This window comes from Octopus sinensis, linkage group LG5 (assembly GCF_006345805.1).
Source record: "Octopus sinensis linkage group LG5, ASM634580v1, whole genome shotgun sequence".
In the NCBI taxonomy this organism is placed as follows: domain Eukaryota; kingdom Metazoa; phylum Mollusca; class Cephalopoda; order Octopoda; family Octopodidae; genus Octopus; species Octopus sinensis.
Genome location: NC_043001.1, coordinates 67226810 through 67241791, shown reverse-complemented (window position 1 = coordinate 67241791; position 14982 = coordinate 67226810). Strand labels below are relative to the sequence as shown.

Genomic DNA, 14982 nt, shown 5'->3' with positions numbered 1-14982 from the left:
ATTTGAACTCAGAATGTAAAGAACTGGAAAAAATGCCTCTAAGTATTTTGTCTGATGCCCTAATGATTCTGCTAGCTCACAGCCTTAATTATAATAATGATAATAATGATTTCTAATAATTGTGTGTGTGTGTGTATGTGTGTGTGTGCATGTGTGCATACACACACACACTCATATATGTGGAAAATGGACTTTAAATGATGATTATTTATATATATATATATATATACAAAAAGCAATAAAGATTCAAGTTAATTTAAATGAATTCACTTGAATATGGTACCTAACTTAAATGCACCAAAAAAAACTATACTGTTTTAACAATACAGTAATGTGGGGTGATTATAAGCGAGAAAGAAGCAACAAGAATGGATAGGTTTTTAGTACAATCGTTTCATACAAGGACAGGCTTTATTAAAAGTTGTAAAAATTACAGCATATAAACGTGTCCCGTACTCATCAGCTAAAATACATGTGAGTTCTCTAGACATCCTAGTGGTTGAGGCTATACTCATGAAGTAATGTAGATAATTAAGTAACATAAACAGATTTCCAAAGTTCATTAAAGTTCTTTAAAGATGATGTACAGTCTTATCACAGAATTTAAAAAAATTTAAAAATCTCGTTGTGATTAACAATGGATAAATTTGTCTTCTGTGAGTATGTAATCCCTCATCATATCTCTGGAAATTCATATGTGCACTATGGATTAGGTCACCTTCTCTGTGATGCTATTAAAACTTTTTTAAAATTCTGTGATAAGACTGTACATCATCTTTAAAGAACTTTAATGAACTTGGAAATCTGTTTATGTTACTTAATTATCTACATTACTTCATGAGTATAGCCTCAACCACTAGGATGTCTAGAGAACTCACATGTATTTTAGCTGATGAGTACGGGACACGTTTATATGCTGTAATTTTTACAACTTTTAATAAAGCCTGTCCTTGTATGAAACGATTGTACTAAAAACCTATCCATTCTTGTTGCTTCTTTCTCGCGTATATATATATATATATATATATATATATATATATATATATACATACATATATATATAATATACATGCATGTATTTGTGTATATGCTTATGTGTGTTGCTATTGAGATATTCAAAAAACAACAATATAGTTAAAATATTTAAATAACCAAGGTGAAATCAATGTAGAGGATTGTGATTTCCCCAAATGTCTAATAATGAATGCCAGTTTTATAAAACAGAAAGGAGGATGGGAAAGAAGTAAGGAAGGAAAACAGAACAATTTACTATAATATGAAGGAGGAGTTGAAGAGATTTGTGGCTTTATGCAAATAAAATCTTAATGAAAAGAATGATTAACAGTTCCAGTTTTATGGCAGGTGATATACAACTGATAGAGCTTCATACAAAAGCATAGTTCAAGTGGTTTTTGAGTATTTTAAGAAAATAGTCAAAATTATAATAAGCTATTGATCAAAAGAAAATCTTCAAACTAAAAAAGAGATTATTGTGCTCAAAGAACCAGACATCCAAAAGTTGAACAACTCAATTATTGCATTGTTGCTTTAATTAGTTGTGAATATTACAAACGGCTAATGTTTAGTGGTCGCCTATGTATATTATGCTACATCAATATAGTGTTTCCCTTATCACTAATCTGACAATTACAAGGTAGACCATTGTTTGCTGAAACATACCTAAAATTGTCCCCCATGCATGCCAACATCAGAGTGAAATAATATTAGTATTTGAGCTAATGCGGTCTTCTCTCCATTATATTAAGACTATTATGACATTAATTTACCAATCATTAATTCTCATATCAACAGCACTAATTGATGATTGATGAGTAATGTCAAGAAATTAATTCATCTTTATAAAATTTTTGAAATAATAACAATTCCTCTAACATAGTAATATGTATGTTGTGACATTAAATTGACAGAACATTGTTAGTTTCCTTGGACTTTTAAGAGGCAAAGTTGAGTGGTTAAGAAGTTTGTTTGGCATCCATGTGTTTTCAAATTCATTTTCTTTCTGTGGCACTTTGGCAAATGTCTCCTAACCTTGCATTGTTCAATACTTTGTGTGTGAAGTTTGGTAGCTAGAAACTGTATGGAAACCTGTGAAATGGGCTACTCCTGTTCTAGTATGATAAATAATCCAATTGACTATATTCTGCCCTTGTATATTTGCAGTCATGTTGCAAAATGAAAAATCAATGTGAAAGAAAATTGTTGATTGATTTTCAGGAATATTTTGTTTCTACCAATATTATTTACTTTAACACCATAATGTGAATGTCATTGTCTGCCATAAACATTATTCACCAATTGACACTTAAGTCTTGAGCTGCTTCCTTACAAGTAGACTCTTTCTTCATTAAAAGAAAGGGTCAACTCTGTCAAAGAAGAGAACTGAATCTTTCAAAACCAATTAATCACAGTTCACTTACTGTTCCAAATAAGAATTACATTATATCGATTTCTCAGAAATGAGTATATAGTTGCAGGAAGTAGGTTTTAATAGACTCACTGTACATTATAGATTCTTATTTTATTTATGATAGCTTTGCAAGAGGGTGGGGTGGGGGTTACATGGCTTAGTCAGAAGAGGAAGGTTAACCCTCACCACTATGGCTTTTTTGGAAAACCTTTGACACTTGGGAGAGAGAATGCAAAAATAGATTGCTTTGGAAGGAAGTAAAATGTAAACTGGTGATATGGTCTGATTAATTACAACAGTAAGTGACACTGCATTCACTCAAAGGTCAGAAGGGGTTCTTTTAATTAAATGGACATGAGATCAAACTTTGCTATTGCAACATTTATTTTGTGCTCCCTAAGCAAGTCACTTAGTTCTACTTGTTCTAATTTGCCAGATAGAACAAGAAAACAGTCCACTCCAACTTGAATAAATTCTTCCAACTAATATCTCTATATGGTAATCTTTTCTATTATAGGCCCAAGGCCTGGACTTTTGGGGTAGAGCATAGTTGATTACATTGATTCCACTGTTTAATTGATGCTTATTTTATTGACCCTGAAAGGATGAAAGGTAAAATTTCAACTGAAAATCTAGAGGCTTGAAGAAATACAGCTAAGCATTTTTGTCCAATATGGTAACAATTCTGCCAGCTCACTGCCTTTTATCTTGATATAATGATGGTATAAATGTTGGTTGATTGGTTCATTTGTCTCTCCAGTCATACTTTACATCCTATAGAGCAGAGAGAGAGAGTAAAAGAGAGACAGTGTTAGCATAAAAGGAGAAGTGAAGAATGGGTGCACATATGAGGCTTGGCGGAAGGATGAGGAAAGAGAGTAAAATATCAGTGTATTTATGGGAGGAGTTATGCAGATGAGAAATTTGTTTTAATTATAATTTAAGATAATAAATATTTTTTACTTTTAAAAATTAGCATTCATTTCATCATTTTGTGTAAGCTGTAAGAAATTCAATAAAAAGTTAAAGAATACTTATTGTAATTATACTTTATTTCCTCATATCCATGGTAGCAAAAACTATACTTCCAACGTTACCCATTTTATGATAGGTAGCACACTCATCATCATTTAACGTCCATTTTCCATGGTGACATGGGTTAGATGGTTTGATCAGAGCTGGCAAGCTGGAGAGCTGCACCAGGTTCCAGTCTGATTTGACTTGGTTTCTACAACTGGATGCCCTTCCTAATGCCAACCACTTTACAGAGTGTACTAGATGCTTTTTACATGGCCCAGCATGGGTGCTTTTTCTGTAGCACCTACATAGGGAGTGGTGCCATCATAGATATTGAATCTATTCAAAAACTTTCCTTAATATATTTTACTTGAATAATCTATCATTTATAATTATTTTCCAGTAATTTAAAAAAAGAAAAACAGATGATTAAAATCTTTACATACCACTAAATTATGTTGTTTTTGTTATTTACAGTGTTGGCATTCCTTGTGATAGATGGACCAAAAGACCATGGTGTGTCTGTTAAATCAAACACGACCTTCTTTTGCAAAGTGTACGACACAAACTTCTCAGGCCCAGGAGATTGGGAACCATTTTTGATATCCTGGAGTTTCCAACCATTAAATGGTGCACCGACAACCATTCTGGAAGTTGAAATTCATCGGATGGAATTTATTCAACAGTTAAATATTAATGAGAATAAATACAGTACATCAAATGGTTATGAACTGCATGTTAAGTCTGTGACTTTCTCTGATGCTGGAAATTACACCTGTATGTTAAATATATCTGATGAGAAAGTTGGTGCCTCACTCTTTGTCTTGGGTAAGCTTTTCTTAATATTCCTTGTCTTGCTAAAATACATTCTTAGTTTCTTAATTCCAAGATATATCTTGGATACTCTCGGATGCATCATCAATGGTGTTTCTGGCATTGTAATGTAATCTGTAATCTGTAAAATGTAATCTGACATTTTTTAAAATTTCATTTTAATTTTGCAAAAAGTGACATTAAACTAATTATTTTACTGTCTCACGTATGTAATAAAGTGATTGAAAAAGTTTAACTGATATTATCCATATGATTAATTATTTTCAATATTAAAATAAAGGCAGTGTATTTCAAGAGAAATACACTGCCTTAGAGCCAAAGCCAGCAGGTAAAAGCAATGAACATCTTAGTTATCTCCATTACTTATTGATATTTAGGCTTGAAGTACACATGAAGGGAGGTTGTATGTAATAATTGACTAAATAATCTCAGTTGTTTGAAAATGTTCAGTACATCCTATTACATAAGTGAGACTACCACATTTGTATTTAGTATGATGAATACATCCCTGAAGTATTTCCGCTCATTGATATTTTTGTTTCCCAAATTCTTTTATACAAATGATTAATGAGATATTGATTAATTAAAAATAATTCAAAGAATACATTGTATAATTCAATTAAATATTATTAGACAAGGTAAACATAACAAGACATAATAAAATGGTTAGTAAAGGGGGAATGTGAACTCAGAATTCCTAGCAATTGCTTCAGAGTAATAACCAGTTTTGCTACTTGCTGTTATTGATGTGTTGGTTGATCCTTGATCCTTGAACATCAAATATGTTCCAGTTCTGACCACCATCATTACCTTTCAGGCACAGTGCATCCAAGATTACATCATCCAATATGCCTTTGATTTTGAGGTGATAGTGTATGATTTGAGGGAGATTTTCTGCTACTTCTAGCAGAACAAAATGTTCCTTTGTTAGCTTGAGTTATAGACCATATAGATGCTCCTTTGTTAGCTTGAGTTATTTAGTATTTTATGCACATACAAGGTGCATTATAAAATTATCCAACTTCCTGCCAAAACTAATGCTGTGTTAGCAAAACGTTTTGGATGGGAAGTGACACCACTCTTCTTGCACATGTGTGAAAACTTTTGTACTGGTGGACTGTGTCAGTTCCCAGCTATTACATTCAGAGTACAGATATGTAGTGCATGCTTATCAGATTTTTGCTTTCACTGAACACACTGAGCCGAGATATTGCATCAAGTTTTGCCAAAAGCTTGGTGATACTCAAGCTCAAACCATCCAGAAGATTCAGCTGGCCTTTGGTGATTATGCCTGTTGTACAACCACTTCAAACATGGTTGCACTTCAGTAGTGAGTGAGGTATGTTCAGGCAGGCCATCTACAAGCCAGTATGAGGGGGCTGGTTAAGAAGGTTCAGTAAATAGTCATGGAAGACTGTCAAATCACAATCCAGGAAATTACTCACAAAATGGAAATAAGCACAGGATCAGTGCATTCCATTTTAATAGAGGATTTGTGCATGTGGGGAGTCTTTGAAATTCATCCCCAAAGTGCTAGCAGAGCAACAGAAGCAACTCTCACATGAAAATCTCTCTGGTCTCTGCTCAATGAATTTGGTTATCTTGCATGAATATGAAAATCTGATGAACGATCACTACATGTATGTACTCTAGGCGTAATAGCTGGGAACAAGTGTAACCTACTGGTGCAAAGATTTTCACACATGCACAGTAAGGGTGGTATCACCTCCCACCATAAGGATTCTTTCCATGCAGCATTAGTTTTGGCAGGGAAAAATAAAGTTGGAGACTTTTTGAATGCACTTTGTATGTATGCATGCCTAAAATATTTCATAGGTGGTTCTACATCAAAAGCATATTGCCAGTCTCATTTCCACACCAAAAAAATCTACAAAAGCCCCATACATCAAGAAAACATCATTATGCAACACTCCCTTGATCACGGTTAGTCCTCAATTTGAGCCCTTACTATCATTCTAAATGTTAGGTCACACCATCACTTAGGATCTTTCTTGGAGAAAACATATTCTTAATATATTTAAGAGTCCATCTCAGTGACTGTCCATTCTCTTCAGGACCAGAAGAAACTTCAGTCCTTTCCTCTAACAATTGTTTATATTCTACAAAGCCCAGATGAAGCGCACAATGGAATATTATGCCCACATCTAGAATGAAACTGCTACTGCACACACAGTCGTTGTAGACTACGTCCACAAAAGGGCCACTTGAATGGCATAAAAGCTACTCATAGATGTGTCAGTCTATGACCCACAGGCACTTAGTCTTCTTTCTCTGCCTTTTCTACCTCTACTATAATGGCATCTGTTCCTTGGGGCTGTCTAGGCTCATGCCATCTTCTGTTAAGTATTGAGGTGGACCTCAATACTTAACTTAAAGGAATGAGGTGGACCTCATTCATTTCTCCTTCTCTTATCATCCTTGTTCCAACCACCCCTTCTCCCAGGCACCACACTAATCAATATGCTCAATCCTTCCTTCCCAGAACATCACTCCTCTGGAATTCCCTCCCTGGTTGTCTTTCACTCAGATGTTAACTTACAAGAGGAACAGGCTGTTGATTTCAAGAGGAACATTCATGGCATCATACTTACTGGTCATAGGGGGACTAGCAAAAATCATGGGCACTCCCCCTTATCTCCAGGCCCAGCAAGAAAAATTAAATTTGTAACATAATTTCAAGGATGTGAGATATATTCTAGATTTTATTAAATTTGAATATTTTGTTTTGTTTAAAATAGATGTGATCTAATTACAGATTATCTTTGATGTAAGTTAATTGGATTGAATTATGGTCTGAGGTGAAGTTTAAATGAAGTAAAATTATGATTATGCTTTTGATGTAAAACCACCTATGAAATATTTTAGGTACGCATACATACAAGGTACATTCAAAAAGCATCCAACTTTATTTTCTCCTGCCAAAACTAATGCTGCATGGGAAAATCCTTAAATGAAGTAAAATTATGAAAATGACTAGAGTGAAGAATTTAGCTTAATGCCTTCAGTGAAATTTGAACCTAACTTGTTATCAACCACCATATTTTAATGTGTATAAGGAACACCCTAATTTGGGGAGATTAAAATTTGGAAAAATAGTTTTGTAAGGGATTATAGTACTATCCCTGTATAAGAAACTTACATAGTTTTTAACCTAATTTTTTGACAAAAAAAGGGTTTCTTATACATGTTGAAATACGGTAATTGTTTATGAGTCACTGATTATCACCACCACATCTCCCTCTATCACTTTCTCCTCTCCTTTTGTACCACTCATTCCCTGGCAACAACAGACATGCTATTCTATTACTCTCAACATACACTCACTTCTTTCACCCTCATTCTCTCTCTATCATCAATCTTTCTTCTATTCAGCCACTTGGTCACATTGTCTTGAACAGAAGCAACAAGGGAAGAGAAGATTCTTTATTGTCATTATGGACAAGACAACCTCTTTAGCATTGGTGCCATAATAACATGCTCTCTGTAAAGTGGTTGATGATTAGAAGGGAATCTATCTAAGTCAGTGAGCTGGTAGAAACGTTAGCATGCCGGGCGAAATGCTTAGCAGTATTTCGTCTACCGCTACGTTCTGAGTTCAAATTCCGTCAAGGTTGACTATACCTTTCATCCTTTTGGCGTAATCGACTTAATCCCTTTGTTTGTCCTTGTTTGTCCCCTCTATATTTAGCCCCTTTTGGGCAATAAAGAAATAAGAAGGGAATCCATCCATAGAAATCATGCTGGAAACCATACAAGTGAGAGGTGTCCATGATGCATCTAAGAAGGCAGTAACTCAGATAAGAACTGACTCAATCCATGAGGACTTATCCAAGCCACTTCATTATTATTGTTTTACATCTGTTTTCCATGCTGGCAATTAGATGCATGATTGTAGTTTGAAATCTTGGTATTATAATAGTGTAGTGTCATAAACAGGGTACCTTGTTCTACTTAATTGCAAATTTCTTGATTGAAGAGTAACAGAAAAAAAGAGTGGGATGGGTCAATTTTTCTTCACTGTTTGGTGCTTGGCAGAAAAAAAAAATTTCCAAGCAAATTTAAAACAATTTGCTTAAAAATTGTTTTTTTAAATCCACTTTACCATTCAAGTATAAAAAATGGATTTAAAACAGACAAAAGAATAATATAATTATTTTTATATAATAATGTACTTTTGTTTCCATTATTTTATTTCAAATGTTTACAACAGTGTCACACAACTTTTTTAGAAAATGATTCACAGAATTCTCAAAGAACAAATCATGGAACATCAAATTTACTTCTAATTATATTATGTAGCAACACAGTAGGACATGATAGTTTAAAATTAAGAAATTAATCATACAACGTATAATATCATCATCGTCATTTAACAGTCATTTTCCATGCTGGCATGGATTGGATAGCTTGACAGACACTAGCCAAGCTAGGGCCCACACAAGGCTACATAGTCTGTTTTGGCTTGGTTTCTACAGCTGGATGCCCTTCCTAGCACCAATCATTTTACAGAGTGTGCTGGGTGTTCTCTGTAAAGTGGTTGGCTTTAGGAAGGGCCAAGCACTTCAATAATAAGATATGTATAAAGTTACATAAATCTACTTCCCTCTCCCTCCTTTTCCTGTGAGAGATTACATTGCAACTGTTAACATCCAACACAGAACTTAATTTATAGTCCTTACTTCTCTTTCCTCAGGTCATTCCTTCATTGATTTCACTCTTTCATCATTGCTATCCTGACTTCCCATTACTTGTGCTCTCTTGCCAGTACATCTACCTGCCACTCATTCACTCTCCTCCTCCTCACCAATTATTAATGCCCATCTCTCCCCCACCTCTATTAACTCTCTCACTTCTCCTCTTCATTCTCACACTTGTTTCCTTATCTGACTCTACTTCATCTCCAGTAATCATCTTTTCCAGAGACTGTGTACTGTTAACTCAAGACTATCATCATCATTATTATCATCATTTAACATCTGCTTTTCATGCTGTCATGGCTTGGACAGTTTGACAAGAGATGGCAAGCTGGAGAGTTCTGCAAAGCTCTATTGTCCATTTTGGCATGGTTTCTTTGACTGGATGTCAGCCACCTTACAGAGTGTACTGGGTGCTTTTTTTTTTCATGGCACCAGATCTGTTGGGATCATCAATCCTTTACGAAACAAAACAGAGTTCCCTCACCTGGGGGGAGGGGGGGTAGTACTGAGGGATGTAGCTTTGTTCCAGTTGATGAAGGGTTAAAAGAATGACAAAGGGATAGAGATAAATGCCATGCCGTGGAAGAGATACAAAGATACTCCAGTTGGAAAAGAAAGGAAAAAAAGATTTAGAGAGAAAGACAGAGATGGTAAAAGTGAGAGATGGTAGTGGATATGACCGGACATACCCTCCGGGCTCAGTGGTGGGAGATATACAGAGGATAAAATTTCATAAGAATGCGGAGGGGAGCCAATTAGATAGTATAGAGATGGTTGTAGTAATTGAAGGTGGGAGATATAGGAGTGGTTCAGTGGGTGGTTATGTTAGATATGTGAGGGCATTGGTAGAGGTAGGGGATGAAAGAAGTGTGAGGATGGATGGAGTATAGTAGAGAGGAGAGAGCATGACTGGAGTAAGTTAATGGGGAATGGAAGTGGTTCTGGGGAGAGAGAGGAAATGGGGGTGTTTGAGAGGGGGTGGGTGTGTAATATATGCCTGTTCTACTCTGACTATACCAATAATAACTACAGATTATACCAATACTAACCAAAGACTATACCGATACAATACTAAGTAAAAACTCTACTAACATTACTCATCTGTATACACAGCAACTCCTATATGCATTTATATGCACAAACTCCTGCATGTTGAAGTCATTGAGAGATATAAAGCCAGAATTTAGAGTACATTTTAAATGTTTTAAATATTATGGCAAACAAAGAAACTACAAAATGTCATATATGAAGAAACATTCTGAATATGTCTACTAAATAAATGGTGTTTTTTGTTTTCGCCTCCATATAAATTCATTTGATCTTTAACTCTGCTCACTTCGTGATAATTATATAATTTCTATATACTTTGGGTAACTTTTTTTCCTTATAGAGATAAAAGAAAAATGTCTTTATGAAAGCTGAGTTGAATAAATTAAGTTGGCTTGACTAGGCTCACCTTGGCAAGAATATTTTAGAATAACAATTCTTGAAGTATTCGAGTGTTTGAAATGCACTTCACACTGTACATGATATATATATATATATATATACAATTACTTATGTATGCACATACAGATACATACAGAAATATATGTATCATAAAGTTTTTATCAACAGATGGTAACATAGAATAAGAAAGAGGATTCTATTCTTGCATGGAGTAAATATATGTGTTGATATATTACAATAATTTATATAGTATCTGTAACTCCCAGTTTCACCAGTTTGGTTGAAAATGTAATTGGTAATAAACTCTATTTATTTCTATTGATGAATCATCAAACAAAGAAGTATCACATGTTTAATAAACATCCCTGATTTTGGAATGATATCATTCCAGTTATGAATAAAAACATTTCTAAGAAAGTGAAAATAACCATTGAAATAAAACAAATAAGTCATTTCCCTTACTTAAAAATATACCTGCACCTGTTGGGATGGACATCTGCAAAGATGGCAGTCATATATCAACTACAAGGTATTTTCTGCTCAATGCTCTCTCAATTATATATAATTGTTATTTATAACTAATTAAATTCATAACTAGGTGATGAAGCTCGCAGTAACATATATTAAGAACCAGCTGAATTACTTGGTAATACCTGGAAAAGCAGAGGTTATTTCCAGTTTCTGTTCCCATTACACTGTTTCGTGTCCTATCCCATTCCCTGTTCAATTCTTGTTTTAATTACAAATAGATTTACAAATACACAGTAATATGGGAAAGATTTACAAATACTGGCAAATAATACAGTTGAATCATAAAATTGATTGATTGTAATGATAAGGTAATATCAAAGTTGAATTGCTGGAAAGTTGGAAGGATGAGAAGATTGACGATGTGTGACTATGAACCAATTGATTGATGGTTGGTTATTATCAATTTTGAGGGTCTTCCTTGTTGCTGTCACATTGGATAATTTTAAAATTACGTCACAATTTTCAAATTTAGAATAGTGAAATAATATTCCACATTAAATCTGATTTTGTTAATTATTTGTTCAAGAAAAATTGCAGTAAAATGTTACTGGCGTTTAATTTTAATTGATGAGAATTTTACTTAATCAGAAAACAGGATTTGGAAGCTAGCATTTTCTGCTTGACTGCTACCTAGCACAAAGTGAAAGCAAAATCATTACTAGGAGAAAAGCAAAGCATTACGACGACCAATGTTGTAAGAACTTCTGAAGTTTTAATAAGTTTTAATGAATAAAGTCATATGAAACAGTTGAACAAACATGTAAATAGTTTAAAAACAAAAAAGATCGTTATGAAATTTTTTTGAAGAAAAATTGCACAAATTTGTCCTGATCAAGAGGCCTATCTGTCAGGAAAGGTATGGTCTGACATGGAATAAACAAAAATTTATATAAGACATTCTATTGTAAAAATTGCTCAACAATGATATTGATGTTGGGGGTCAATTCGGGGACAGTGCTTGCGACCTACTTCTTGTGAGCTGGCGTCAAGCACGCGAGTAAATCCTTTGTTCTGCCATTTTCTGGAGAGAGTGATGACTTTTGAAGAGACCTTCGACCCTGTGCCGGTCAAAGAAGGGTCGAGGAAGCTACTCTTTAAAAAGCGGGAGCTGTGAGTCTGTTGGTCAGTCGGAGAACAGAGTGAGCTGGTGACAGGAGTTCTGCCAGAGACAGTGAATGTGAAAGACAGACAAGCGAGAGGGATGACAGCGTAGAGGAAGACAGGCAGATAGGATCAAGAAGAGTGAGAGAGAGGGACTACGGCATGAAGGCATTTGGCTATTCGTAGTAGGAGTTGTAACTAGAAAATGTAACGGTATGTGTTGTTTATGTTTTGATGTGAATTGTGTTAAAAAGAGTTGTGTTAAAGAAAAGAATTGTTGAACTAAAAAGAATTGATGTGAAAAAGAAAGAGAAAGACTTTAATGTAGACATTATTTGAACTTTGAACTGTATCGTGAACATTAATTGATCTGAGCTGATTTGTCTCTGAACTGTATATTGTATCTGCATGCTTTGATTTAAATGTTTTCTTGATTTTGTTGCTTGTATTTTCTTTGATGTATCTGCTATGTATCACATTGTATTTGATGTCGTAATTGTTATAAACTGCTGTTAAACGTAAGCCAAACTGCTGTTAAACGTAAGCCAAACTGCTTTCCGCTGTGTCTCTCTGTGTCTCTTCCTGCTGTTGTTGTTGTTATCTCTGTTCGCCGGTTGCCGAGTTCACTGCCACCTTTCCCCACCGAGTTCTCTCTTTCCGTGTGGCGAATTTCCCGTTCGATCGAGCCGGTCAATCGTCATCGCTCGACTTGGTAGGGTCCCGGGTTTCCGAAGAGTTTGAGCGACTGCAGGTATTCGTAACACTATTAAATACCAATTAGCCTACAATTGAACTGGATGTTAGTTTGACATGTATGCAAAGTTTCATGAAGATTGGTTCACTGGTACAGGCAGTAAGATGGTAACAGACAGACACAAATTGCCATTTATATATAAGATTACTGTGTTGCATCAATATGCATATATTCAAACACACATGTTGTTATACATATGTATCTATTGATAAAGTATATGTTTGCTAGTACACCTACACAAACACACACACATTTGTAGAAAAAGCAGTGTGTTGTAGGTGATAGCTATGTAGATAGAACACTGAATATTTAAAATGATAAAGATATTGGAACTTTACATTTGAAATATTTAATTAGTCTTGATTTTTTGAGTTAAAAACTATTTTGCATAAACTTTAAATATTGAAAGAGAGATATATAAATTGGCATGTCAAATTCCTGTGTGTGATTTTTAAATTACTGCATTTCTAAACTATAACTTTGGGGCTGTAATTTGTGTTCCTGTGTGTGAGGGAATTGGGTCAATTATTGTTGGGCTTTCCATGGGTACTCATTCAGTTCAAGCTAATTGTTAATTGTTGAGGTTTTTGTTTAGCATAGTTTCTTGTATCCATATATTACCAGTATTATGTTCTAATAGTAATTGTGATGTTCATGCTTCTCTCTCTCTCTCTCATATATATATATAGTTGAAGTTTATAGAAAAACAAAAGACAGATGTATGAACAAGCAATTGTATTAGTTTGACGCTCAGGAAAAATTTTAAAGTTTTTTATGTTTCCCGCCTACGCTCTTCAATAGAATGGAATAAGAGAAAATAAACAGAGAGAATGAAAAAAACTTGTAAAGTTCAGTGGTCCAACCCTATATATATATATATATATATATATATTTCTATATTGGGTTGGCCAAAATGTCTGTTCAAAATAAGACTCAAGTTTTAAACATGAAGCTATTTATTCAACCAATGATATAATTAGCATTTTATTCCAGTATCCTCTGCCAATTTATGGGCAGACCCATTATTTGCTACTCAAAGGATTTCCTGTTTTTACTGGTGAAAAAGTTTTCCAGGCAAATTTTTATATCCTCTTTAGAGATGAAGGTCTACACATTCAATGAGTTTTGAAGAAACCAAAACAGTTGAAAATGTGAAGGGTGCAAGGTTAGGTAAATCTAGAGGATGCAGAAAAACTTTCTCACCCAAGCCCCAATAACTTCTGCCATGTCTTCAAAGAAGTGTGTGTTCTAGCATTGTTGTGATGAAAGACAATGAATTCCCTTATGATTAGCAAGTACTGGACACTTCAGGTGGATCACTGGATTTAAATTGTCCAGTTGGTCACAGTACAGATCTAATTGATGGCTCTGCCCATGGGGAGAGGATCATAAAAGACAACACCCCTTAAATCCTACCAGGTTGAAAGCATAACCTCATTCCTCCATGATTGTTTGTGCTTCATATTGTTATAGACGATCCATTTTATTATAAATATGTGTGCATGTAGTCATATTTTTTCATATGCATATATATAAATACACACACTGTGTGTCTCTATGTGTATATATAAATACAGACACACACGTGTGTGTATAAATATATATACACACACACACCTCACACACACTATTACACATACATATGAGTGTGTGTGTGTGTGCATATATATATATATATATATATATATTCTATTACATTTATGCATATATGATAATTATTTACACCTCCACAGGTTGCAGCTGCTCATAACTGACTTCATTTTACAGATATTAAAAAAATAAAAGTATTGTTTAAAAACTTCACCTCCTTCACATGTGTGCACACAAATCAATAACTGTATCAAATGTGATATATTTTCATGTTATGCTATCTTGTGAGAACATTCAGAATTTTTTTTTTTCCTCTTTCATTTTGCACATCTCTCATGTCTGGAATTTTCCCCTCAAGTTTTGAGAAAACAATTCTTAGGCACGCAAACATTAACAGCTTCAACAACAACAATAGCAACAGTAGTAGTAGTAGTAGTAGTAGTAGTAGTAGTAGTAGTAGTAGTAGTAATTGATGTTTTTGCAGTAATTGAGTATCAAAGATGTTAAAATATCAAACTGACTGTATATTTTAGTCCCTTTTCTGACAGCTTGTACATAAA

The 14982-nt window shown here is 34.3% G+C and overlaps 1 protein-coding gene across 1 annotated transcript in view; it reads left to right on the top strand.

Annotated features, from left to right (window-relative positions):
* Positions 1 to 14982, top strand: part of LOC115212177 (vascular endothelial growth factor receptor 2-like) — a 296084-nt gene that overhangs the window by 136147 nt on the left and 144955 nt on the right. The window contains exon 2 of the mRNA XM_029781015.2: positions 3923 to 4273. Within this exon, the coding sequence (XP_029636875.1) occupies positions 3923 to 4273 (351 nt within the window). The remainder of the gene's footprint in view (positions 1 to 3922; positions 4274 to 14982) is intronic.